The 26,814-nt window shown below is 36.6% G+C and overlaps 1 protein-coding gene across 1 annotated transcript; it reads right to left on the minus strand.

Moving 5' to 3' along the window:
* Positions 1-1,357: 1,357 nt before the first annotated feature.
* Positions 1,358-21,662, minus strand: LOC144976631 (E3 ubiquitin-protein ligase TRAF7-like). The gene is made up of 13 exons (XM_078920929.1): positions 20,474-21,662; positions 19,004-19,260; positions 16,061-16,283; positions 14,095-14,213; positions 13,429-13,555; positions 12,569-12,710; positions 9,726-9,830; positions 8,975-9,052; positions 7,810-7,896; positions 6,648-6,792; positions 4,936-5,084; positions 3,446-3,565; positions 1,358-1,653 (listed from the first exon to the last, which is right to left on the minus strand). Exons 1-13 carry the CDS (start codon positions 20,689-20,691, stop codon positions 1,627-1,629), a joined length of 1,797 nt encoding a protein of 598 aa, XP_078777055.1. The 5' UTR covers positions 20,692-21,662; the 3' UTR covers positions 1,358-1,626.
* Between the last annotated feature and the right edge of the window lie 5,152 nt (positions 21,663-26,814).

Raw genomic sequence — 26,814 nt, forward strand, 5'->3', positions numbered from 1 at the left:
CTCATTGACCTTTGTGTCGTCAACTCTTGGTTGCTGTGCAAGGCTAGCAATGCCGAGTGCAAGATGCAACTAGCAATGTTCAAGTTAGATGTTGCGAGGGGACTGATCAAGTCTTCGTGCCCTACCGAGCGGACTCTAGAGCCAACCCCTCCTGTCCCTGACAGGCGCCAGTCCAAGTCTGCCAAAAGTGTGAATGTGAATGCAAGGTAGACAGGGTCGATCATTTTTTGAAAAGAATGGATGTGAAGGATGGACAGAGGTGCAAGATGGAAGGATGCAAGAGAAAGTCTGTGTTCATGTGTCGCAAGTGTTGTGCGTATCTGTGTATGACCGGGAAGGATGGGTTGGATGACTGTTTTTATCGTTTCCACCACGCTTCATAATAGTAATTTTTTCAAAACTTGTATTTTGATTTTGATGCATTCTGACTTTCATTCAAGTAATAAATGATCTTCTGTCATATGATATTTTTTTTTTTTTTTCTTCATATTTTGCTTATTTTGTGGTTTACAAAATAGGGTATGAGCTATACGCCCTACTCTTGTATTGTTTTCAATCATTGCTCTAAATGTAAAAGAGCATGATGAAGTCTTTTCTGCTTGGTCCAGAATAAGTAAAGGTGTTAAAATCCTAATATTTTATACCAAATTTATTAACTTTGGGAATGGCAAAATTTTTCACATTCGAACCCCGTATGCATGACGTCCAATATATTGGACAACTTGACCCCCCTAATTGACAAGGTTTGGATAAAAAATGATGATGTCAATGTCATTTTAGTGTCGAAACATGCTTGTTTGCCAAAAATCATCATCCTAGGTCGATGGTATCATACCTCATGGAACAAAGGGATAATAATAATAATAATAATAATAATAATAAAAATGATAATAATAATAATAATAATAATAATAATAATAATAATAATAATAATAATAATAATAATAATAATAATAATAATAATAATAATAATAATAATATAGGTGATGAAGATATTGGTGATTATGACGACAATGATGATAATACAAATAATAATAATAATAATATTGATGATAACGATGATAATTATATAGCACCTAATCCAAGGAGAAGCTGTCGGCACCTCACACAACAAAGCAAAAGAAGCAGAAAGTAAAACAACCCACCATTTGACCAGTGCCTATCTCTGACTGAGACGATGACACCATTCGAAAGGCTATGTGGTCTCGTCGTATGACACTGGCTTTCCGATCAGAAGGTCCTGGGTTCGAGCCTCACTCGGCGCATAGTTGAGTCCTTGGAAAAGGCTCTTTACTCACATTCTCTCACCGTACTCAGGTGTAAAATGAAGTACCTGGCCGTTAACAGTGTTGTCTGTCGGAAAAAATTGTAATATCGCCAAACAGGTGTCATGTCCTGTGCTAAATGTTAAATGTTGCTGTTGGCCCTGGAACCCTTGTAAAGCGCTTTGAGCACGTTTAGTGGATATTGCACTGTATAAAAGCTCAATTTAATAAAAGGTGGGTTCTTGTGACCATACATAGTTTGATTCTGGTGGATCTGGTCCATGGGTAAATAGCAGTCACGTGACATATCACAGGTGATGAAGATCAACAGAATGAAGGAATGTGGGTTGGCGAGAAGAAGTCACTGTATTTGAAAATATCTGAAAACCTGGGGGGGGGGGGGGGGGGGAAGGGGTGAAGGAAAGCAATATTTATCCATCAAATCTAATTTGTGAAAAAGTAATGAGAAAACATATATCTCTCTCATATATATCGATGCCAATTTTACATGTATGTACGGAATTCAGTCTGAGGGAGTGTAAGTCTTTACCTGCCTTTAAAAAGAATCAAGACACATCTTTACTGTATTTGTTTTTATTGACTCTATGAATCCTTGATTTGGCTATGAATTATTATTATTGTTGTTATTATTATTATTTTTTCACTTAAAATTGATAATTTACATTGTAAAGTGCCCAGAGCTTGTGTTTTACACGAGAATGAGCGCTGTATAAATGTGTATTATTATTATTATTATAAACCCTCAGTATATTTTTTAATCACCTGCTAAACGGAAAAAAGTAAGTACATAATGTCTTTTTACTGGAGTTCAGCACTCAGACAGGGGTCGGTGTAAAAGTTCAATATATCTAACCTAAAGGTAAAATAGGAGAACAACTGATGCATAGCGGCCAACTTTTCAAAGAGCTAAATTGGGGCACTTTAACTCACTCAATCCTAGAGATTTTTGCTACTTTTCAAAATTGGAGAAAAAAAATGTATTAAAAATGAGCATGTACATAGATAGTTTTATTCAACTACCATTAACATGCAAAAACTAAAAACATTAGCTTTGATACTACGACTATAATTTGTCTCAGAAAAATGTAATAAATAGGCATGGGGTAAAAGTAACCCCGGGTATACTACGGATATAGTCGGTGTTAGGGTTGAGTGAGTTAACACACAATACTGTCACAGCAATATATTTGGACTATTATATAACATAATCTAGATTTAGAGCTTTTCCTGTTCCTTGTTTTAACTCTCTTGAGTTCATATCTGTTCGATTTTCAATGAGGGTGAACTCGAGAGAGTTAATTTGCTAGTCAAAAAAAAAGCATCGTCCTGGGACCTGCAGAGGTCATTTCCATATATAAACAGTCCAATCTTCTTCTTCTTCTTCTTCTTCTTCGTTTCTCTGATGGATATCTATGGCTGCAGTCCGATATCTGCTATGAAGTCTGTGGTCCGCTTTAGGTCCTCAGCCTCACCATAGAAAACAGTCCAATATTTTGCATTAGAAATATACTCTCCAGATTGCCAAATTGATGGTTTTTTTTTAAAGAGTTTTACGGCGCTTGCAACACATTTAGGTTATATCAGCGCCAGTAAAAAGGAAGAAAATGGGATAGTAAAAAGTTCTAGAATTACAATTAAAGCACCCAAGAAAAAGTAAGACAAAGGGGAACTGAGAACAAATAGGGATCAGATGTAGATTCCAAGAGCACACCACCAATGTACTTAGTTTGAAATCACCTACAAGTCTCATCCAGACACAAGCACAAAATCCAACAAAGAGGAATACACTCAAATGCTTACATTATACATTCAAAATAACAAATATAATAATACATAACAGAGAGATGATTAACAAGGAAAAAAATATCATCTCCCAAAACAATAACTATGCATTTGACTGTTTCCCTCCCAGCTAGGATTCCGGCCAGTGCCAGGACAAAACCAAGTAAACTCATTCCAAGACAAAGACAGAAAGCATGTTGGAAAACAGATATAAGGGGATAGAAGACACAGTATGTACCTCCCTGTCCACTAATGGGAGGTCAGGATCCCCTACCAGTTGCCAAATTGGGATAGTCCCGATTTTATAAAGACAGTTGGCAGCTATCAGCTATGCTAATGGGTTGATTTATCAATTTGCAAAAGTGAGAAGAACGTACCTTAATCTCCCTATCCTCAGAGCCAGACAAGAGAAAATCTCCATGCAATGTGAGAGTGTTGACACTTCCCTGGTGTCGAGACAGAGAGTGAATGGGGAGCAGTTTCTCCAAGCTCCAAATCTGATTGGGAGAACAAGATGGTTCATAATAAAATAAATAATAAATATAAAACATTCAGTTCATTCCAGAATTTAACATTTGTCTGTCAGGTTATATTTAAAAAACAAAAAAAACAACAACAAAAACAAACAAACAAACCTCAAAACATTATTAATAAATCATTTATATATAGCGCTCATGTCCCGTGAAGGTACAGCTCTAGACGCATATAGAAAAAACAAATGTGTGGCTGGCTGAGAAAACCCGGAAAGATGCGCACATTTTATAAATTGAGTTATATATGCAGTGGTGTCGACCACATCTTTCTGATCATTTACCTCTTTAAATTTTCTGTCTATGTCTATTAGAACCAAAGTTATGAATTTTTATCTGAATACAATTTTTTGCTATGGGAAACACTTTATCTTTGATCTCAAATCGAAGCTTGCCGCATCTTCCCGGGTTTTTTCATCCAGCCTCACATATATCAACAATTTCATTCATTTCCTCACTCTCACACACACACACACACACACAAACACTGAGGTAATTACTATGACAATAGAAAATACGTAACTATAAGAGACAGATTCAATAATCATCAGAAATGTAAGAGTAACAGATTTGTTTTAAAATTATTTTTAAAAAAACAAAAAAAAACACCTCAGAATCTCTCACTGATTTAATGATCAAAATAGTCCCCCCCCCCCCCCCCCCAAAAAAAAAAAAGCTGAACAGTTAAGTGAGCGATAGGCGGCTACATTACTTGTTCAAGAAAAAGATTTGCTTGTTTTGGAGGGGGGAAAAAAAAGAAAAAAAAAGACACACACAAACACACCAAACCTACCAACCCTTCACATTCCAAAAGTGGAATCAGAATGTCAGAAAATAGTAATTTGAGACAAAAAATAGGAATCTTTTCACAATGGATAATTCTGTATCAAAATGACCACCATCTTTGCCACCAAACATACAAAGACAATATTCCGGCACATTTGGCAAAACTACATATCACATGTATTAGGTAATGGAATGGGGGAGGGGGAAAGGAGTGCAAATGATTTTCCTACTTATCTCCCTTTTGGCAATCATCAATGTTTATTTTTTTATTAATCACCTTTTTAACCCCCCATTTTTTTTTTCTTCTTCTTACTATTATCATCATTTTTGAAAACCGGAATTTAAGAGACAATGGCGGAATATTGGACAAGCAAAAGTGGAAATAGGAATGATTCCGCCAAAAGTGGAAGGGTTGGCATGTAGGAACACACACACGAGAAGAAAACAAATCACTTAAATAATAAAATTAACAGGGACATATGTACAATGGGGAGATATGAAGACAGGGAAAATAAAACATAAAATAATAGATAGAAGGATAGAATCCCTACCTGAATATTACAATCATGGGATGCAGAGAACATGAAACGTCCAGAAGGAGAAATGACCAGTGTGGTCACTGTTCCAATGTGACCACACAGATTGATGACTTTTTCATGGGTATCCACCCTGTACAGTGTTATGTTTTCTTCGTAGGAACCTGAAGGGGAAAAAAAAAGCTTAAATATAATAATCATCAATAAATAAATAAATAAATAAATAAATAATGAATTTATATAGCGCCTAAACATCAACGGTAATCTGCTCTGCAGCGCTTTACATAATAAAAACGATTAAAAAACGACAACAATAACAACAAAAATTAAAATCACGACACTACATAATAAGCATGAATACAGAAACAAAATCTAAGCAACATCTATTTCATGAAAAAGAAGCCTTACGGAACAACTCAAGTTTTCAGACATTTCCTGAAAGATGATAAATTTTCACAGGACTTTGTCCGAGGACTGAGGGCGTTCCATAGGCATGGACCAATGGATGAAAAGGCTTTTTTAATTAACAAGTGAGCTTTTGTAGAGTGCACATGTCATATACAGATATTTATCCAACACCTCTTTTCTCTCTTTGTCTCACTAAAAGGGATGGGGTAAAAATTGTCAACATGTCATTATTACACAATTGTATTCATGGCAAACTATAATGATCAGTCTAAACAGTGCAAACACATACAGGTTTATGAAAAATGTTTTTTAAATGAAGTCATTAGTAATTCTTAAAATGACTTACAATATGTTTGTTTTTAAGGGTTTTACAGCACTTGAAACACATTAAGGTCATATCAGTGCCAGTAAAAAGGGATAGAAAATGGGATAGTAATAAGTTATAGAATTGCAATTAAAGCATCCAAGAAAAAGTAAGACAAAGGGGAATTGGATCAAATAGGGAACAGATGTAGATTCCAAGAGCACACTATCAAAGTACTTAGTTTGAGATCACCTAAAAGTCTCATCCAGTCACGAGCACATGTCCCCACTGAAAGGAATACATTCAAATGTTTACAAATCATAAATAATATTTAAACAAACCATAATACATCACAAGGAAAAAAAATATCATCTCCTAAAACTAACTATACATTTAACTGTTTCCCTCTCAGTCAGAGTATCTGGCCAGGGCCAGGACAAAACCACTACAAAGACAGAAAGCAATTGGAAAACAGATACAAGGGGATAAAAGACACAGTGAGTACCTCCCTGCCCACTAATGGAGGTTGGAAACCCCACCCAGCAATGTAAACAGTGCACACACATATAGGTCTATGGAAAAAAAATAAATTAAGTAATTGGTAATTCTTAAAATGACTTACATTATAAATAAGATTTAGTAATAAACAAACAAAAGTGCATAATGGGCGGCTATGTGGGCTTGTGGTATGACACTCGCTTTCGGATCAGAAGGTCCTGGGTTCAAGCCTTGCTCAGCTCATAGTTGAGTCCTTGGAAAAGGCTCTTTACTCACATTCTGTCACCGTACTCAGGTGTAAAATGAGAAGCTGGCCATTGACAGCATTGTCTCTGTCAGAAAAAAAAATTGAAATATCGCCTAACAGGCGTCATGTTTCGTTACATGTTGATGTTGGTCAGGGACCCCTTGTAAAGCGCCTTGAGCATGGTTAATGGATATTGCGCTATATAAAAGGTCAATCTAATTTAATTTAAATACGATTTAGTAACAAACAAACAAAAGTGCAAAATACTACCGGAGGTTCCAGCTACGATGTACATACTGGTGACTGCCAAAGCATACACAGAACCGTTCCCGTGTTCAATTGTTGCCACTTTGTCGTAGTTGTCCTTGATGTCCCAAACGTGAATTGCATTATGGGAACTACTGTACAGCTTGTCCTGAAACAACAAGCATGTATCCTTTTACCGCCTCACCCCAGTATTGCGCGTGTTGTAGCAATCAGTTCTCCTTCACAGGATTAACACAGGCTGCACCCCTGAAGCCATCCAATGGATTCACCACTGGCGCGACACGATATGATGATGAACAAGCATGTATCACACTATTTCTAATATTTATATATATATATATTTTTTAATGTTCAATATTTGCGGAGAAATAAAGGATATCTATTATAAATAGGCACTCATCTATTTTAACTATTATAAAACTGCATTGTTATAATTAAAAAAGAAAAATACAAGAAAAAAATTCATCAAAAAAAAAAAAACTACTTTTAAATAGACTGACTTGACTGGGACAGGCTTGTTTTTTTCAATTATTATTTTTTATTCTGCTTTGTCTATTTTAGGCACAAATTTTCAAACTTTTACCGTACATCAGTGCCCCATGATTTAATTTGCCACAAAAAGGTTATAAAACTAAGTAGCTATTTCAAACAGGGAACAGAGGTAGATTCCAAAAAATAATTTATCCACATATTTAGTTTCAGACAGCTTAAAATAAAATTTCAACAATCAAAAAACAAAACAAAAAAAATCCTGCTAAGAGAAGGTAAAGAATTCAATAGAAATAAATCTTTATCAATGGTTTGTTTGTTTTTAAGGGTTTTACGGCACTTGCAACACATTTAGGTCATATCAGCGTCAGGAAAAAGGAAGAAAATGGGAATTAAAAAGTTCTGGAATTACAATTAAAGCACCCAAATTAAGGTAAAAGAAAAGGGAGTTGGTTCAAATAGGAAACAGATGTAGATTCCAAGAGCACACTCTATCAAAGTACTTAGTTTGAGATCACCTAAAAGTCTCATCCAGACATAAACACAGGTCCCCACAAAGAGGAATACACTCAAATGTTTACAAATCATATATAATATGTAAACTTATCAATGGTTGATACAGACTTTTAGACTGGCTTATCATAACGCAAACAAACAATCAAACAAACAAACAAACCTTGTTGTGTCCAAGAGCCAATACTCTCACCCAATGCTTCATACTGACAAAATTTGCCTTCATCTCCAGCGTCTTTAAATCCCAAACCTGTGAAAAATTATTCAATTTTAAAAATATTTTCTTTAGTTTATTGTGCAGCTTTGTGGTCTTGTGACATGACACTCAACTTCAGACTAGTAGCTCCCTTGTTCGAGATATAATGCATGCAAGGCCCTCTTATAAATGTTTTTGAACAGAGTCAATTCTGTTACTGGCTAGGTACTCATTTTACATCTGAGTGCGGTGAGAGAAATGTAAATAGCCTTTTCCAAGGACTCAACTTCAGAGCCATTTGGCCCATGGAGCTGGAGTTTATCCTGGTTTCTATAGCGTGAAACGGACAATAGCAATTGCTTGCTATCCTTTGGATATGACGCTAGTCTATCGCCAAGTACTTTCCGCCAGATCTAACAGAACCAGCTACCCATTCACTGCTGGGTGAACAGGGGGAATCAGAAAAAACTCTCGACTGCACCCGGGATCGATCTCGGTCTCTTTGCATATGAAGCGAGTGCTCTACTATCGGAGCTATTGGGGACAAAAACTATCAGGTGATATACCATGTTTTAATTTTCTATTTCAATTTGCAACATCACCAGTAAGGCTCTGTCTGACTGAGAGAAAGATTCTTAGCCAAAAAAAAAACCCCAAAAAATCATTAATCTAGTCCAACACCAAAGACCAAGGCTATTAAAAATATATATATTATGATATTGTGGGGGGGGGGGGGGAAACGGAGGCAGCGTGACTCAGCGGTACGGTCTTTGCTTCGTCCCCGAAAGGTACCCAGTTCAACACCCGCCGCACTGCGCTGGCTGTGTGGTCTCGAGCAAGTCGCCTTGCACTGCAGCTGATGCCTGGGTTATTCCAGTCGTCCCTTGGTTTGTGAGCCAGCTGTAGGACGTGCTGTAAATGGCCAGTACTCATTTTACACTTAGGTACGGTGAGAGAATGTGAGTAAAGAGCCTTTTCCAAGGACTCAACAATGCGCAGAGCATAGACACAAATTTCCACCATGGGATGAATAAAGGGAATTTTATTTATTTATTTTTATATTGATTTAAACCAAAGCGCCATTCCGTTTTTTTTTGGGTTTTTTTACAATTTCCTGTCATCACACAATTACCTTGATAGATGAAAATGATGAGGAAAAGAGACAGTCGTCCACGACCACCATGGCACAAACAGCATTTTCATGGGCAGTCTGATGATGAGGAGGACATTTTAAACACTCAATTCATTTTATAATAAAACAAACAAAATTTCAAAAATAAAGATTTAATTAAAAAAAAATTAAAATTGAGCTTTTTATATCGCACATTATCCACTAAAGTGCTCAAAGCGCTATACAAGGGGCCCCAGACCAACAGCAACACTAAACATGTAGGACGTGCTGTAAATGGCCAGTACCCATTTTACACTTGAGTACGGTGAGAGAATGTGAGTAAAGAGTCTTTTCCAAGGACTCAACTATGCGCAGGGCATAGACGTGTTTATTTTGTATTCTGTTTATTTTTGTGCCGTTATGTGGTCAAGTGGTATGACACTCACTTTTGAGTTCTTAGAAAACGCTCTTTACTCACATTCTCTCACTGTAAGGTGTAAGATGAGTACCTGGTCGTTAACAGCATTGTCTATGTCGGGAAAAAATAATTGTAATATCGCCTAACAGGCGTCATGTCTCGTTCAACATGTTACGTGTTGCTGTTGGTCGGGGACCAGTTGTAAAGCGCTTTGAGCATGTTTAGTGGTTTTGCACTATATAAAAAAAAGCTCAAGTTTTTTTTACTCTTAAACCCATGATTAAAAAAAAAATTATTATCTCTTTGAAAAAAAAAACCAAAAAAAAAAATAAAATTGAACTCTCCCTTCCCCACCTTGATCTCAGCATTCATCTCATAGGTGTTTAAGTTCCACAGTCGGATGTAGCGGTCGTCACCCCCAGTCACCAGGCTACTGCCCCAGGTGGTCAGGCAATGAATCTGCAATCAAGAATTATCAAATTATTAACCCTTTATTGGCGGGTCTGAATTTCCTTCGAATCGTAATTTCTGCCATTGTAAAATGTGACCCACTGCCTCAAGTCTGGGTGGGGTTGTGTTGCGTTGCTGACCTCCCATGGTGGGCAGGGAGATCACTTACTGTGTCTTCTATACCCCTATAGCTAACAACTACAAAAGACGTCTAACTTCTATGGCACAAGACCGAAGGGCTAGAGCTCAGGTCGTCACTGGTTCGGATAAGTAAGTAAGTAAGTAAGTAAGTACTCCTATGGCTGTTTTCCAACATGCTTTTTGTCATTATCTTGGAACGAGATATACTTGGTTTTGTCCTTTTCATTGTCAGAGTCCTTGGAGAGTTAAAGTTTTGGGAGAAGATATTTTTTTTCCTTGTAAATCATCTCACTGTTATGTATTATTATATTTGTTATTTTGAATGTATAATGTAAGCATTTGAGTGTGTTTCTCGTAGTTAGTGGGATTCCGTGCTTGTGTCTGGATGAGACTTTTAGGTGATTTGTTTGTTTTTAATTGTTTGTTTTTAAGGGTTTTACTGCGCTTGCAACACATTTAGGTAATATCAGCGCCAGTAAAAAGGAAGAAAATGGGATAGTAAAAAGTTCTAGAACTACAAATAAAGCACCCAAGAAAAAGTAAGACATAGGGGAACTGGGAACAAATAGGGATCAGATGTAGATTCCAAGAGCATACCACCAATGTACTTAGTTTGAAATCACCTACAAGTCTCATCCAGACACAAGCACAAAATCCAACAAAGAGGAACACACTCAAATGCTTACATTATACATTCAAAATAAAAATAATAATACATAACAGAGAGATGATTTACAAGGAAAAAAATATCATCTCCCAAAAAAATAACTATGCATTTGACTGTTTCCCTCCCAGCCAGGACTCCGACCAGGGCCAGGAAAAAACCAAGTGATCACATTCCAAGACAAAGACAGAAAGCATGTTGAAAAACAGATATGGGGGAATAGAAGACACAGTATGTACCTCCCTGCCCACTATGTTAGGTGATTTCAAACTACGCATAATATAATGGTATGCTCTTGGAACCAAAATCTATTCCCTATTTATACCGTTCTCCTTCATTTTACTTTCCTGGTGTGCTTTGATTTGTAAATCTATCATTTTTTTCTCATCCCATTTTCTTCCTTTTTACTGGCGCTGAAATGGCCTAAATGTGTCGCAAGCGCCGTAAAACCCTCAAAGACAAAAACAAACCACTGCTTCAGTGTGGTAATATTATATGTCACTGTGAATTGGATTGAATAACAGTTGGAATTACAATATTTGACATAGTTTGGAAAACTACACTCATTCTTTTGAATGCAACATTAAATTGAAATGGAATTTCATAATTCAAACCTGAGAGTCAATGATATATATCTGATCCACCCTGATGGAACACCAAACAGATATGCTGGGTCACAAACCAGGTTATGACCATAGATAGTATGCGCTTGGCTAAGAAGCTCACAACATTGCCATCTGGAAGTATAACGGACCAACACACAAAACTATGTGCAACCTTGAACGTTTATAGTCAGGTTAATACAGTTTAGTGAGAATTACTCATAAAGATGGATGGCAAAAAACAATAATGAAGACCTGAGTGACGTCAACTACGTTCTATCTATAGAGGCTTAGCCTAATTCACCAAGACATTTGTACCAGCAATGTGACTTAGGCTTCATTGATCCCAAATGGCTTTCTTGATCGGAAACAAAAATAAAATATTATGTAAAGTTAGATTGAAATCTTATGCTGTCGGTTGAGAGTGAAGCAAATTTATTACAGATATTTTCACACAATTTCCCATTTTTTAAATATCTTTTAACTCTTTATAAAAATAGATAATGTGGAAACTTCCAGCCTACGTGTCAGTTGTTGATAGCAACCAGCCCAAGCATTGCATCTATGGGTAAGACACTTTAACCCTCTCCTTACAACCAATTGGAAAATCGTCACATTTGTTACGATGCAACCGTCACTTTTCTCATCCAGCTTTCATTTCTTTTCGTTATAGCTATAAAAACTTGACATTCTGTAATAGAGCCCATATTGTCGAACAATATTAGGTTTCGATAGTGCTTGTTGCTTTTCAGTTTGAGTAAGATATGTCTGTTTTTGTGTTGGGTGGGTGTAAAGTTTTGGGGAAAATTCTGAAAATGGCTGGTTAATAATAATAATTGAGCTTTATATAGCGCAATATCCACTAAATGGTGCTCAAAGCGCTTTACAAGGGGTCCCTGGTCAACAGCAACATTTAACATGTAGGTCGGGACATGCCGCCTGTAAGGCGATATTACAATTTTTCGGACGACACCGCTGTTAACGGCCAGGTACTCATTTTACACCTGAGTACGATGAGAGAATGTGACTAAAGAGCCTTTTCCAAGGACTCAACTATGCGCCGAGCGCGAGGCTCGAACCCAGGACATTCCGATCCGAAAGCGAGTGTCATACCATTAGACCACATAGCCGGTTAGGAAAGGGGTCAAACATATCAAACCACTCCGTTGATTTCCTCTATAAATTAAACATCTATTTTATCTATCAACGGAATCGCTACTTACCAAACATCTATTTTATCTATCAACAGAATCGCTACTTACCAAACATCTATTTTATCTATCAACAGAATCGCTACTTACCAAACATCTATTTTATCTATCAACAGAATCGCCACTTACCACACCGTTATGAGCCTGTATGTTGTCAATGCATCCTTCGGCCAACTGCTCCAAACTCCAGACTTTGACAATTCCATCAGCTCCACCGCTGTACAGACGACCCTTCTTGGTGGTCATGCTCCACACCACATCTCTGTGACCTCTGGCGTATGAATGCAGATTAGAGATATAAAAAAAACAAAAGACACACAATAAAAAACATTTACCCTTCTTAGTGATTGATCATGCTCCAAACCAGACATGCACTTCTTTACAAGTCTGATAACCCAAAATTGTTATGGGCTCACTGTTGTCATGGAAATACTCTAATAATAATAATAATAATAATAATAAATAATAATAATAATAATAATAATAATAATAATATATATATATTCATCCAAAAATTATTATTATTATTATTATTATTATTATTATTATTATTATTATTATAAACAATCAATTTAATTTTTAATTTACACTCATCAAGCTCGTAAATCTTAAATCAAAACTTTTGTTTATAACCCCATAAACTCGCTTTAATCCTTTAATCTACCTATAATGACTCCAAGTTTATGGTTTCCCACTCAAGACTGGATGCACACTTGTACACGTTCATACCATCGACATTGAGAAAGTGGAAAAGTCTCACATCTCCAATAAAATAAAAATACTGTGGTCTGTGGAATTTTCATAATCTTAAAAGGAAGAAGAAGAAGAAGAAGAAGGAGAAGAAGAAGAAGAAGAAGAAGAAGAAGAAGAAGAAGAAGAAGAAGAAGAAGAAGAAGAAGAAGAAGAAGAAGAAGAAGAAGAAGAAGAAGAAGAAGAAGAAGAAGAAGAAGAAGAAGAAAAGGCAGTACAATAAATACGGATAAACCAACCTGTAGGTTCCCATGCATTTGAACTGGAAGGGCATTTCCCAATTCTCAAAAGACCTCGGTCTGCTGCCGATTTTACTGGGCGATGGCAATGAACTCTGGGTAGAGCTGATAAAGGACGGAGTGATTCCTAGCAATGGAAGGGATAAGAAATAATTCCTCAACACCCTTTAAAATCAATTGTTTCTCAATAAATCTCCAGTCGTGGCAAATAAAATGAGGACATACAATTAGTGCGACTATGTGGTCTCGTGGTATGACACTCGCTTTTGGATCGGAAGGTCCTGGATTCAAGCCTCATTCGGTTGCATGGTTGAGCCATTGGAAAAGACTCTTTACTCACATTCTCTCACCGTACTCAGGTGTAAAATGAGTAACTGGCTGTTAAGAGCGTTGTATCTGTCAGAAAAAAAATGGAATATCGCCAAACAGGCTTCATATCTTGTTACGTTCCTTTTTAGTCTCCCCCCCCCCTGCCTATCCAGCAGTGATTGTGTAGCTGGTTCTGTTAATCTAGTAGAAAGTACCATGCAATTTGTCCAAAAAGTAGCAAGCAATTGCTTTTTCAGTTTAACGCTATAGAAACTGGAGTAAACTCCTGCTCCATTGGCTAAATGACTCTCAAGGACTACTTTTTTTAAATTTTGGCAACAAATTTCTTCAACTTACCAGAGTCTGCCAGAGAGAGCTGAGATCCTGTGGACATTCGTTTTGCTGCATTCCTTGAAAACAGAGCATCAAACTTGGCAGATAACGAGTCTAGTCTTTGGGTGAGGCCTTGAATCAAACTGAAATTAAAAAAAAAAAAACAACGTTTTCATGGTTGCAATATCCTCCATGCATTGCACTGTTAACCGGAAGGTCCCGAGTTCGAGCCCCGCTTCAGGCACTTTTGCCTTTTTTTTTCCTTGGGCAAGATTATCAACCCTCAATTTGCTCACTTGGACAACATGGGTGATTCCTGTTGACATCAGACATCTTGTTTGATGAATTATCTATATTCCTTCGTGGAATGACTTGGCAATGGTATCTAATGATGTCGTGGCAGAAGGCCTTAATAATATTTAATATCTCCCATGCATTTATTCTTGTTTGAGCGTGAGCAACCAACATCACATCATCATGTGACAATTCACGGGGCAATGTTGCACAACGAAGTGATCTATGCATCATAACAAGAGGGTTCTGATTTCCAACTTCTGTGTGAGCAAGTCACTTCACCTTAGCTCTCTTTGCAGTGCTGCACTGCGGCTGATGCCTGGATTATTCAAGCGTTACCTTGGAATTTCCCCCCTGAATTTATTTATTATTAATTATTTACACACTCAAGCTAGATTTCCAAATCAAATCATCCTTTCTGGTAACTTGTGAAGCTTTTTGATATCTGGTATGAAACTCATCTTTGAGCTTGAGCTTTTTTTATATAGCGCAATATCCACGTTATGTGCTCAAAGCGCTTTACAAGGGGTCCCTAACCAACAGCAACATTTAAAATGTAGAATGAGACATGACGCCGGTTAGGCGATATTATAATCTTTTCCAACAGAAACAATGCTGTTAATGGCCAGGTACTCAGTTTACACCTGACTACGGTGAGAGAATGTAAGTAAAGAGCCTTTTCCAAGGACTCAACTATGCGCTGAGCGAGACTCGAACTCAGGACCTTCCGATCTGAAAGCGAGTGTCATACCACTAGACCACATAGCCCCCACATCAAATCCCTGGTTCATCAGTCAAAAAGTTTAGCCCTTGGAAAAAGGTTCTTTACTCACATTCTCTCATCACATTCAGGTGAAAAATTTGTATCTAGCCGAAAAAAATTGCAAAAGCATCTCAAAGTGATCATGACTCGTCCTATATTTTATATGCTGCTATTGGTTGTGGACCTTTTGTAAAACCCTTTGAGCACATTTAATGTCTGTTGCACTATATAAAAGCTCAAATATAAATATGTTTTAAATCTAAGCTTAATTTAAATAAAAGGCAAGTAAACACATCAATACATTAATACCAGACAGCTATAAATGGAACAAAATTCTCAATTCATACAGATACTTCCACTTTTAAAACTCATATCAACTTTTAAGATAAGGAAGAGATACATGACATACAAATCATTATTTTTAAAGATGGAAACAATATCAGATTCTTATATTAGTCTATATAAAGAATAATGACAATCAGTCTATAATGACTGTAATAAGCACTCTCTAATCATTGGGATTAATCTTATTACTTTATTATTATTATTATTATTATTATTATTATTATTATTATTATTTTTATTATTATTATTATTTTATTATTATTATTATTATTATTATTATTATTATTATTATTATTATTATTATTATTATTAATTTTTTATTATTATTATTATTATTATTATTATTATTATTATTATTATTATTATTATTATTATATTATTATTATTATTTTTATTATTATTATTATCATTATCATGACAATCGGTTTAATTACTTAAATAATTATTCTAATTATTGTGATTAATCTTATTATTATTATTATTATTATTATTATTATTATTATTATCATTAATATTACCATCATCACCATTATTATTACTAATATTATCATCATTATTATCATTATTATTATTTATTAATTAATGTACCTGTCTTGTTTTTCCAACCGCACAGCCATCCGGTCCCTGTCTCCCTCTAACTCCGTGACACATTGCCTCAGGGCATCGTTCTCCAACTGTACGGTTCTGATGGTATTTTCTTGTGATTGGATCGTACTGACCAAAGTCCCATTGGTGTGTATGGCCCCATCCCTGTATAGACATGTCTTTGAATGAAAGCTCACCTGTCCTGGGGTACCTCTGTAGTTACAGCCTGTAACAAAAAAAAAAAGCATGTTTTACAGGCGTGCCACAGACAACAAACTGAAAATCCTGTAAAATCTTCATTAAAAAATGTTAATGTCATGAGCAATATTATCCAAATAAGTATATTTAGATTTTAGAAGTGGCCTGCCTTTCTGTTCTTAAGAGTCAGTTGTGAAAAAGTTATTGACAAAAATCTATCCTTATAAAAATACTTAAAGATCTGAATAAGTGTGTATGAAAGGTGCTACCATTAGCACAAAATCTATCCTTATAAAAATACTTAAAGATCTGAATAAGTGTGTATGAAAGGTGCTACCATTAGCACAAAATCTATCCTTATAAAAATACTTAAAGATTTGAATAAGTGTGTATGAAAGGTGCTACCATTAGCACAAAATCTATCCTTATAAAAATACTTAAAGATCTGAATAAGTGTGTATGAAAGGTGCTACCAATAGCACAAAATCTATCCTTATAAAAATACTTAAAGATCTGAATAAGTGTGTATGAAAGGTGCTACCATTAGCACAAAATCTATCCTTATAAAAATACTTAAAGATTTGAATAAGTGTGTATGAAAGGTGCGACCATTAGCACAAAATCTATCCTTATAAAAATACTTAAAGATCTGAATAAGTGTGTATGAAAGGTGCTACCATTAGCACAAAATCTATCCTTATAAAAATACTTAAAGATCTGAATAAGTGTGTATGAAAGGTGCTACCATTAGCACAAAATCTATCCTTATAAAAATACTTAAGATCTGAATAAGTGTGTATGAAAGGTGCTACCAATAGCACAAAATCTATCCTTATAAAAATACTTAAAGATCTGAATAAGTGTGTATGAAAGGTGCTACCATTAGCACAAAATCTATCCTTATAAAAATACTTAAAGATTTGAATAAGTGTGTATGAAAGGTGCTACCATTAGCACAAAATCTATCCTTATAAAAATACTTAAAGATCTGAATAAGTGTGTATGAAAGGTGCTACCATTAGCACAAAATCTATCCTTATAAAAATACTTAAAGATCTGAATAAGTGTGTATGAAAGGTGCTACCATTAGCACAAAATCTATCCTTATAAAAATACTTAAAGATCTGAATAAGTGTGTATGAAAGGTGCTACCATTAGCACAAAATCTATCCTTATAAAAATACTTAAAGATCTGAATAAGTGTGTATGAAAGGTGCTACTATTAGCACAAAATCTATCCTTATAAAAATACTTAAAGATCTGAATAAGTGTGTATGAAAGGTGCTACCATTAGCACAAAATCTATCCTTATAAAAATACTTAAAGATCTGAATAAGTGTGTATGAAAGGTGCTACCATTAGCACAAAATCTATCCTTATAAAAATACTTAAAGATCTGAATAAGTGTGTATGAAAGGTGCTACCATTAGCACAAAATCTATCCTTATAAAAATACTTAAAGATCTGAATAAGTGTGTATGAAAGGTGCTACCATTAACACAAAATCTATCCTTATAAAAATACTTAAAGATCTGAATAAGTGTGTATGAAAGGTGCTACCATTAGCACAAAATCTATCCTTATAAAAATACTTAAAGATCTGAATAAGTGTGTATGAAAGGTGCTACCATTAGCACAAAATCTATCCTTATAAAAATACTTAAAGATCTGAATAAGTGTGTATGAAAGGTGCTACCATTAGCACAAAATCTATCCTTATAAAAATACTTAAAGATCTGAATAAGTGTGTATGAAAGGTGCTACCATTAGCACAAAATCTATCCTTATAAAAATACTTAAAGATCTGAATAAGTGTGTATGAAAGGTGCTACCATTAGCACAAAATCTATCCTTATAAAAATACTTAAAGATCTGAATAAGTGTGTATGAAAGGTGCTACCATTAGCACAAAATCTATCCTTATAAAAATACTTAAAGATCTGAATAAGTGTGTATGAAAGGTGCTACCATTAGTACAAAATCTATCCTTATAAAAATACTTAAAGATCTGAATAAGTGTGTATGAAAGGTGCTACCATTAGCACAAAATCTATCCTTATAAAAATACTTAAAGATCTGAATAAGTGTGTATGAAAGGTGCTACCATTAGCACAAAATCTATCCTTATAAAAATACTTAAAGATCTGAATAAGTGTGTATGAAAGGTGCTACCATTAGCACAAAATCTATCCTTATAAAAATACTTAAAGATTTGAATAAGTGTGTATGAAAGGTGCTACCATTAGCACATCTGACTGGTAATCAGAAGGTCCGAGGTTTGATCTCCAGTCGAGCTAGATTTTTTTTTTTTTTGGTATGTTTTTTTTTTTTTTTTTCTTCTATTTTTCTTTCTTGCTTTTTCTGGCACTTTTCATACACACTACACTTGTTCAGATCCTTATCTTACACCGGTGCCTGCTACTTAATTTCTTAAAAATACTTAAGATGCTGAGATTAAAATATTCACTTTCATAATCAATAAAGTCAAAAGAGAGAGAGAGAGAGAGAGAGAGAGAGAGAGAGAGAGAGAGAGAGAGAGAGAGAGAGAGAGAGAGAGAGAGAGAGAGAGAGAGACAGAGAGAGAGAGAGAAGAGAGAGAAGAGAGAGAGAGAGAGAGAGAGAGAGAGAGAGAGAGAGAGAGAGAGAGAGAGAGAGAGAGACAGAGAGAGAGAGAGAGAGAGAGAGAGAGAGAGAGAGAGAGAGAGAGAGAGAGAGAAACAACAGAAACTTAACAGAACTCAGTCTTACCAGATTTTTTATATTGACACGGTGTCCGAACACATTCCGATTTGTGCCGCTCCAAGTCCTTACGCTTCAGAGTTCCACAGTGCTCAGAATTGGGGCACTGATGGGGTTCGAACGGACAGGAGCTCTCATGCTCTTCTCTAGAACCGTATGGCACAAGGGTGGTACAGGAACCGGGCAACTTTTCCCATGACCCGTCTTTCCAGAACAGTCCATGGCAGCAGCAGATTAGCAAGTCTTCTATCTGTCCAACCACTAGTCTGGAAAGAATGTTAAAAAACAAACAAATACATACAGTCATACCTGCCGTAGCAAATTTCAATGCTTAAAGGTAAATTTTTAGGCAATTGTCAATTTAACTCCTCCATTAACCTAGAATTTCCAATTTTAAAAAATCAAAACCTGGTAAAATCAATACTAAACGAAAGTAAACCAAAAAAACACAAAAATTTGGAACACAGTATAGAAGACCATTACTATCATATCAATGTTATACCTCTACAACTTTCCAAGCTTTTATGCTATGCTCCTACCTGTGTGTGTGTAGGGTCTGTGTGGAGGTGTGTGTGTGTGTGTGTGTGTGTGAGTAAGAGAGAGTATGTATGGGTTTTTGAAACTATTACTATTATGAAACGTCACCTTCATTTTGATGTTTATATCATTTATCATTTTGATGTTTATATTATTATTTTATTAATGTATCTTTTTCTATCCATCTATGTATTGTATTGTAATTTCAAACATTGTAAACCAAATGACAAATTACCCATTTTTTTTTGGACAACAATAAAGATTAGATTATTATTAAAATGCCTGCCTTAGCGACCATCTCTACATAATGCATGAGCAAGAGAGAGAATGTATGATTTTTCGAAACTGGGTGCTCTTTTATTATTATCATGGAGATGGTCGTGAAAGCAATGGTGGTCTTCAACATCATCAATCAACATCAATGTATTAACGGGTGAAAAATAATCATCGGTATTGTTTTTTTTTACCCCTAGCCCATGCTAAGCCACACTTCGACTGTGTTAAATTGTTACAATATCATGCTAAACGTGGGTAGTGCTAGTGACAAAACAAAAATATCAAACTCAAATTACGGTCATTGTCACAGGCGTACTTATTAAGAGTGCCTGTGTTGTGCGACCATGTGGTCTAGTGGTATGACACCCGCTTTCGGATTGGAAGGCACAAAGTTGAGTCCTTGGAGAAGCCTCTTTACTCAGATTCTCTCATCATACTCAGGTGTAAAGTGAGTACCTGGCCATTAACAGCGTTGTCTCTGTCCAAAAAAAATATAATAAAATTGTAATATCACCTAAAGGCATCATGTCCCGTCCTACATGTTAAATATTGCTGTTGGCCAAGGACCCCTTGTAAAGCACCTTGAGCACGTTTAGTGGATATTGCACTATATAAAAGCTCAATTTTGAGTCCCTGGTTATCTTGTGATTAATAATAAATACTCACCTATTTATAACAAGCAGATTGGTATCTATAGCAGAACCGTCAGAAGGGCAAACTTTGTCGGTGGAATTTATCGCACACTTCCGACAAAAAGTGTGTCCACAAGTAACATTGATGACTGGATCTGTGTACACAGAATTACACAGCAAGCATCTGAGATGAGACGAAGGTTCACTGGCAAAAACAACTGGAGGAACCTCTGATGATTCATTCATCATCATTGCGATACACAAGTTGTCACATTGGTCAATCGATGAATGTAGTATTGGGTGACAAACAGTTACAGACGATGAAACGTTTGCTGGTGCGGGGAACGAAATGGTCAGTCACAGTCATATATATATATCATCTGTGATCAAATTTAGAGTTATTTTTCCTCACTTTGCATACAAAATAAACCTCAGCCTCGATAATCTTTGTCGAGATAACAACAAATAACAACTAATAACACAAAAATACTTCGATTCTAGCCTCAAAAATCAATATTCATGTAGTCAACCAGTACTAGGCCCCTGGAGAGTGAACCAGAGACTATGCGAGGTGGGCACTAGTGGGGATTGAATCCAGGACTAGGGGAGAGGGACACCATTGGGGATTGAACCCGGGTCTACTAGGAGAGGTGGATACAAGTGGTGAATAAACCTGGGACTATGGGAGGTGGATACCAGCAGGCAGTGAATCCGGGAGTATGGGAGCGTGGGACTGTGGGAGGTGGACACCAGTGGGGATTGAACCCGGGATTAGGGGAGATTGATGATAATGATATCAGTGATCAGTGAGGAATGAACATGGAACTATGGTTGACACAATTTGGGGTGAACCCAGGACTACGGGTGGTTGACACCAATAATGGAGAGTGCTCCCGAGACTACCCGAGGTTGACCATTGACACCATTGGGAAATAAACTTGGGACTGTGACTACTGTAACTGTGACTGTGGGCGATGGACATCCAGTTATCAGTATCAGTCAGAGTCGGAGTTAATGAAATGACATGCACGTTATCCAAAGATAAATAACCGCCGCAACAAGCAACATCAAATACCTACATTACAAATTTAAAGCTTTCAATGAGTGGACATGTGTATTGCAAAAATATTGTCTCTCAGGATTTAATTTTTTTTTTAGGAAACAACGAAGCAAATCAGTTCCTTCTTTCACTTTCACCACCATATCCATGGGGAAATAGTGTCGAGCGGAAGTCTCGATGATACCTCAAGTCATCGGCCACCAACACTCAAAACTTCCCGAACTCGATGACCAAGGAAAAGTCGGGAATTCCCGAGAAGTAGCACTTCAACTGAGCTTTGGATGGCTTTTTTGTATTAAAACTTAAAATACATTAAATAAATTCACTTTGTATAATAATAAAACATTGATACCTATAACCATTTTGATCTATTTACGACGTTTGTGTTTTGTTAGCTGTTTAAAATATGATATAACGTCAATACCCAATACCAATGACTAGGTATTGAATGAAAGCACCGATGACTAGAGCGATTCTCGAGACTTTTTTGAGTCTCGAGACTCAAAAAAGCATCGAGACGCAAAAAAGTCTCGAGCTTCGCTGGAATCATCGCCGACGAGAGAGGGGTGAACAATGCAGATAGTACACATTGTTAGTAACGCGTGCGTCGCTCGCGCAGTATAGTCTCGAGACTCGGGACTCAATACGAGAAGCATCGATGACCAAGATTCTCGAGACGAGAAAAGCATCGAGAACTAAGTGGAACACAAAAATATTCGTTTCAAACCCAAAGACATTTCTAGATCCCTCTCTCACCCACTTCTTGAGATCGCCGATTCGTTCGCCACCATCGCGAAGTAATTTTGACCAGCAGTTAAGCTTAATAGCCAATATTCTCATCACAAACATATAACATAGAAACGATTGAGACATTGAGTATGCTCCGGTGTATGGGGTGAATTTTTAATTCAGAAAAGTGAGTGGAGCAGGCACTTATGTTGGTAACAACAAGATATGAAGTGAGTAGAAAAGTGCCAGAAGACAATAGAGAATAAAAAAATTTTCGCGGCGGTGGTGGGGTTTGAACCTGCGACCTTATTGGTACGACAACTCCGCCTGGCAGGTGAGAGCGTGGCTCTACCGTGTGAGCTATCCACGAACACAAAAATATTCGTTTCAAACCCAAAGACATTTCTAGATCCCTCTCTCACCCACTTCTTGAGATCGCCGATTCGTTCGCCACCATCGCGAAGTAATTTTGACCAGCAGTTAAGCTTAATAGCCAATATTCTCATCACAAACATATAACATAGAAACGATTGAGACATTGAGTATGCTCCGGTGTATGGGGTGAATTTTTAATTCAGAAAAGTGAGTGGAGCAGGCACTTATGTTGGTAACAACAAGATATGAAGTGAGTAGAAAAGTGCCAGAAGACAATAGAGAATAAAAAAATTTTTCGCGGCGGTGGTGGGGTTTGAACCTGCGACCTTATTGGTACGACAACTCCGCCTGGCAGGTGAGAGCGTGGCTCTACCGTGTGAGCTATCCACGAACACAAAAATATTCGTTTCAAACCCAAAGACATTTCTAGATCCCTCTCTCACCCACTTCTTGAGATCGCCGATTCGTTCGCCACCATCGCGAAGTAATTTTGACCAGCAGTTAAGCTTAATAGCCAATATTCTCATCACAAACATATAACATAGAAACGATTGAGACATTGAGTATGCTCCGGTGTATGGGGTGAATTTTTAATTCAGAAAAGTGAGTGGAGCAGGCACTTATGTTGGTAACAACAAGATATGAAGTGAGTAGAAAAGTGCCAGAAGACAATAGAGAATAAAAAATTTTTTCGCGGCGGTGGTGGGGTTTGAACCTGCGACCTTATTGGTACGACAACTCCGCCTGGCAGGTGAGAGCGTGGCTCTACCGTGTGAGCTATCCACGAACACAAAAATATTCGTTTCAAACCCAAAGACATTTCTAGATCCCTCTCTCACCCACTTCTTGAGATCGCCGATTCGTTCGCCACCATCGCGAAGTAATTTTGACCAGCAGTTAAGCTTAATAGCCAATATTCTCATCACAAACATATAACATAGAAACGATTGAGACATTGAGTATGCTCCGGTGTATGGGGTGAATTTTTAATTCAGAAAAGTGAGTGGAGCAGGCACTTATGTTGGTAACAACAAGATATGAAGTGAGTAGAAAAGTGCCAGAAGACAATAGAGAATAAAAAAATTTTTTTTTATTCTCTATTGTCTTCTGGCACTTTTCTACTCACTTTAACTTGTGTTACATTTTTATCTCTATTGTCTTCTGGCACTTTTCTACTCACTTCATATCTTGTTGTTACCAACATAAGTGCCTGCTCCACTATGGGGAAATCCAGTGTTGCCAGGTGCCTTTTCAAAAATCTCGCCAACTTTATCCTAATTCACATGCGACATTTGCCCAAAAATCCGCCAAAAAATCCGCCATTTGATTTAAAAGTATATAATCAACAATAGTGTATTGTCTCAGGATAAAAATTATGTTACTAAACGTTACGCACCTAAATACATGTTCCCTTTTTAAAGGCATGAAGATTCGGAGTTTCGATTTTGTTTGAGTGGATATTATTTTCCCCTTCAGATAATCTGAATTAGGTTGTGTAACATAGATTTAGGCCAACAGTACTCACAATAGGTGCTCCTAAAATTCACTTTAGAAGGGAAAAAGAAGATATAACTAGACTTGATTGCTATACTTTTACTTATCTAAAATCATCCAAAATCCGCCATCCGCCAGGCATTTTTCCACCGCCACCACGCGATTAAAAAGAAGAAAAAATATATATTTTAAAATGCGCCAATTTGGCGAAAAATCCGCCTAACTGGAAATCAGATTAGGGGCTGTGAAAAATCCCGGATCATTCGGATACAAGCAGTGGGTCGCACAGACTGTTTTCTATAGAGCAGTAAAGTTAGGTGCCCCAAACGTAAACAAAGGTCGAGAAGCACGTGGCAAACCACATGTTCCTGTCTTGACAGCTCACGTTCCAATGTAAATAATAGAAAAAAATAACCTTTAAAATTTGGCTGTTAGGGGGCAAAAGAAACACATATTCATAAATACTCGATCATGCATCAAATAATGTCTAGATATGGATATTTTATGGAACAAAAGGTAAAATTTTCTAAAATTTATCAAAAGTTACAGTCTATCTATTTTTAGACCAGAGCAAATTATTGCGCTGGTGTGAACAAAACGAGAATTATTCGGAGCCTGATTTTCATAATAATTTAGCCTTATATTATTATTTCTGCAACTGTTAGATTTTATGTAAACATATTTTCAATACTGAAAGTGTATTGCCTACAACTCAAACTACAAAATTGGGAGACCTATATTGTGCGTAAATTATTCCGGTCCCTAACGGAAATCACTAGCAACTTGTTATTGTTTACGTTTGGGGCACCTAACTTTACTGCTCTATATGGCGGGTCGTAGGAATCGGCAACTTTAGACCCGGCCAGAATTATTTTAGTAAACAGACCAATATCTAATATTTTTATATTTGAAGGGAACAATAATCCTGGATATATCGTCATAACATAGTAGTGTTAGTGCATCATTTGTGCGGCTATGTGGTCTAGTGGTATGACACTCGCTTTCGGATCGGAAGGTCCTGGGTTCGAGCCTCGCGCTCGGCGCATAGTTGAGTCCTTGGAAAAGGCTCTTTACTCACATTCTCTCATCGTACTCAGGTGTAAGATGAGTACCTGGCCGTTAACAACCTTGCCTTTGTCCGGAAAACGGTAATATCGCCTAACAGGCGTCATGTCCCGTCCTACATGTTAAATGTTGCTGTTGACCAGGGACCCCTTGTAAAGCGCTTTGAGCACATTTAGTGGATATTGCGCCATATAAAGCTCAATTTATGATTATTATTAAAAGCTGCTGCCGAACCGCGTTTGGACCCGGTATTTTATGAATCCACAGCCCCGGTGTTTGATGAGTAAATTAAATAGACCCGGTGTTGTGCTTGAATATTACAGACCCGGTATTTGTTGTCGACCACTGGAGTTGAATTTATGGTAAAAGTTACGTTTGGTAGTACGAATTATTCCTTCATTCAGTATGTTCAAGAAAATAAGTGTGCGCTGATTCATGAAGTACCAATTTTCAAAATGCTAGCTCTGAAAAATATCAGAGGAAAATTTGATTTTGAGAATGTTTTGCCTCATTTTCTCTTTTTGTTCCGAGTAAGTAGTCGGTTACTTAAGGAAGTTGGTATTTATGTAACCAACAACCAGAATCTGGTCCCATCATTTGTGTTTGGAAGGAATACTTTTTGATTTCCGGGAAAGGAACTGTGCATTCCCTGCACTACTGTACTGAATATGCATGTGTGTACTCCCTATATGGGAAATTTTTAAAAACATGGAGGAAATAAACTAGGAATTGTGTATTCCGTACACCAGTGTACCGAATACACAGCTGTGTATTCCCTACACCGAGAGCGAGAAGTCGAGGTGGCCGGCTGTTTTAGCACGGCGTAACTGTAACCGAGTTAGGAGCTCGAGCTCCTCTCTATGCATATTTTCATTCTTTATTTTTTATTTTATTTTATTTTTTTGTACTCCCTTTGTGAACATTCACAAATTTTCAATTTCAATACATTGAAACCATTCCTGGTGACGCCAGACTCGAGAAGTTTGATCGACTTTTAACATAATTTTTAAATCAATTTACTTTTACTCACTTATAAGTTTATTATTTTACTTTAGAACACAGAGAAGACTGGATATGAGAGATTCTTTCCTGAATAAAACCTGTAGTTTAATCTTTTCACCAGTAATTATGGTAAATAGACATTAATTTTAAGCTGACTATTGTGTTTCTCTTATAAGGCCAGGTTCAAGCGAGGTTTGTTGGAACAATGACCACTTTATACTTGGTGAGATTGTTCAAATTCAATCTGATATAATTTAAAGATGAGAAATCTTCTTTACTTAAAAATAAAAATTTCACAATTTAATTAGTTTAGTACTTTGTTATGATAGTTATTGAAATTAATCCACTAAGTAAGCTATTGAGTCAAAATTTATTGCCTCGTGCATTCCTTGTACGTAACATTATGAGCGGAGAAAAAAACTAAACAAAAACGAACAGACAAACAAAACAGAAACAAAACCCCAACTTTATAGGGTCTTGGATATTTTTTTAGGGAGGAGAGTCAGAGAGAGAGAGAGAGAGAGAGAGAGAGAGAGAGAGAGAGAGAGAGAGAGAGAGAGAGAGAGAGAGAGAGAGAGAGCCAAGCTGCTGGTTGCTGGGCGGACGTGACATCAGACTATTGAATCCTATTACGACATTAGAGTCATAAT

The sequence above is a fragment of the Berghia stephanieae genome, chromosome 7, assembly GCF_034508935.2.
Source record: "Berghia stephanieae isolate SIO BIC M18660-M18661 chromosome 7, UCSD_Bste_1.3, whole genome shotgun sequence".
NCBI classification, from domain to species: Eukaryota; Metazoa; Mollusca; class Gastropoda; order Nudibranchia; family Aeolidiidae; genus Berghia; species Berghia stephanieae.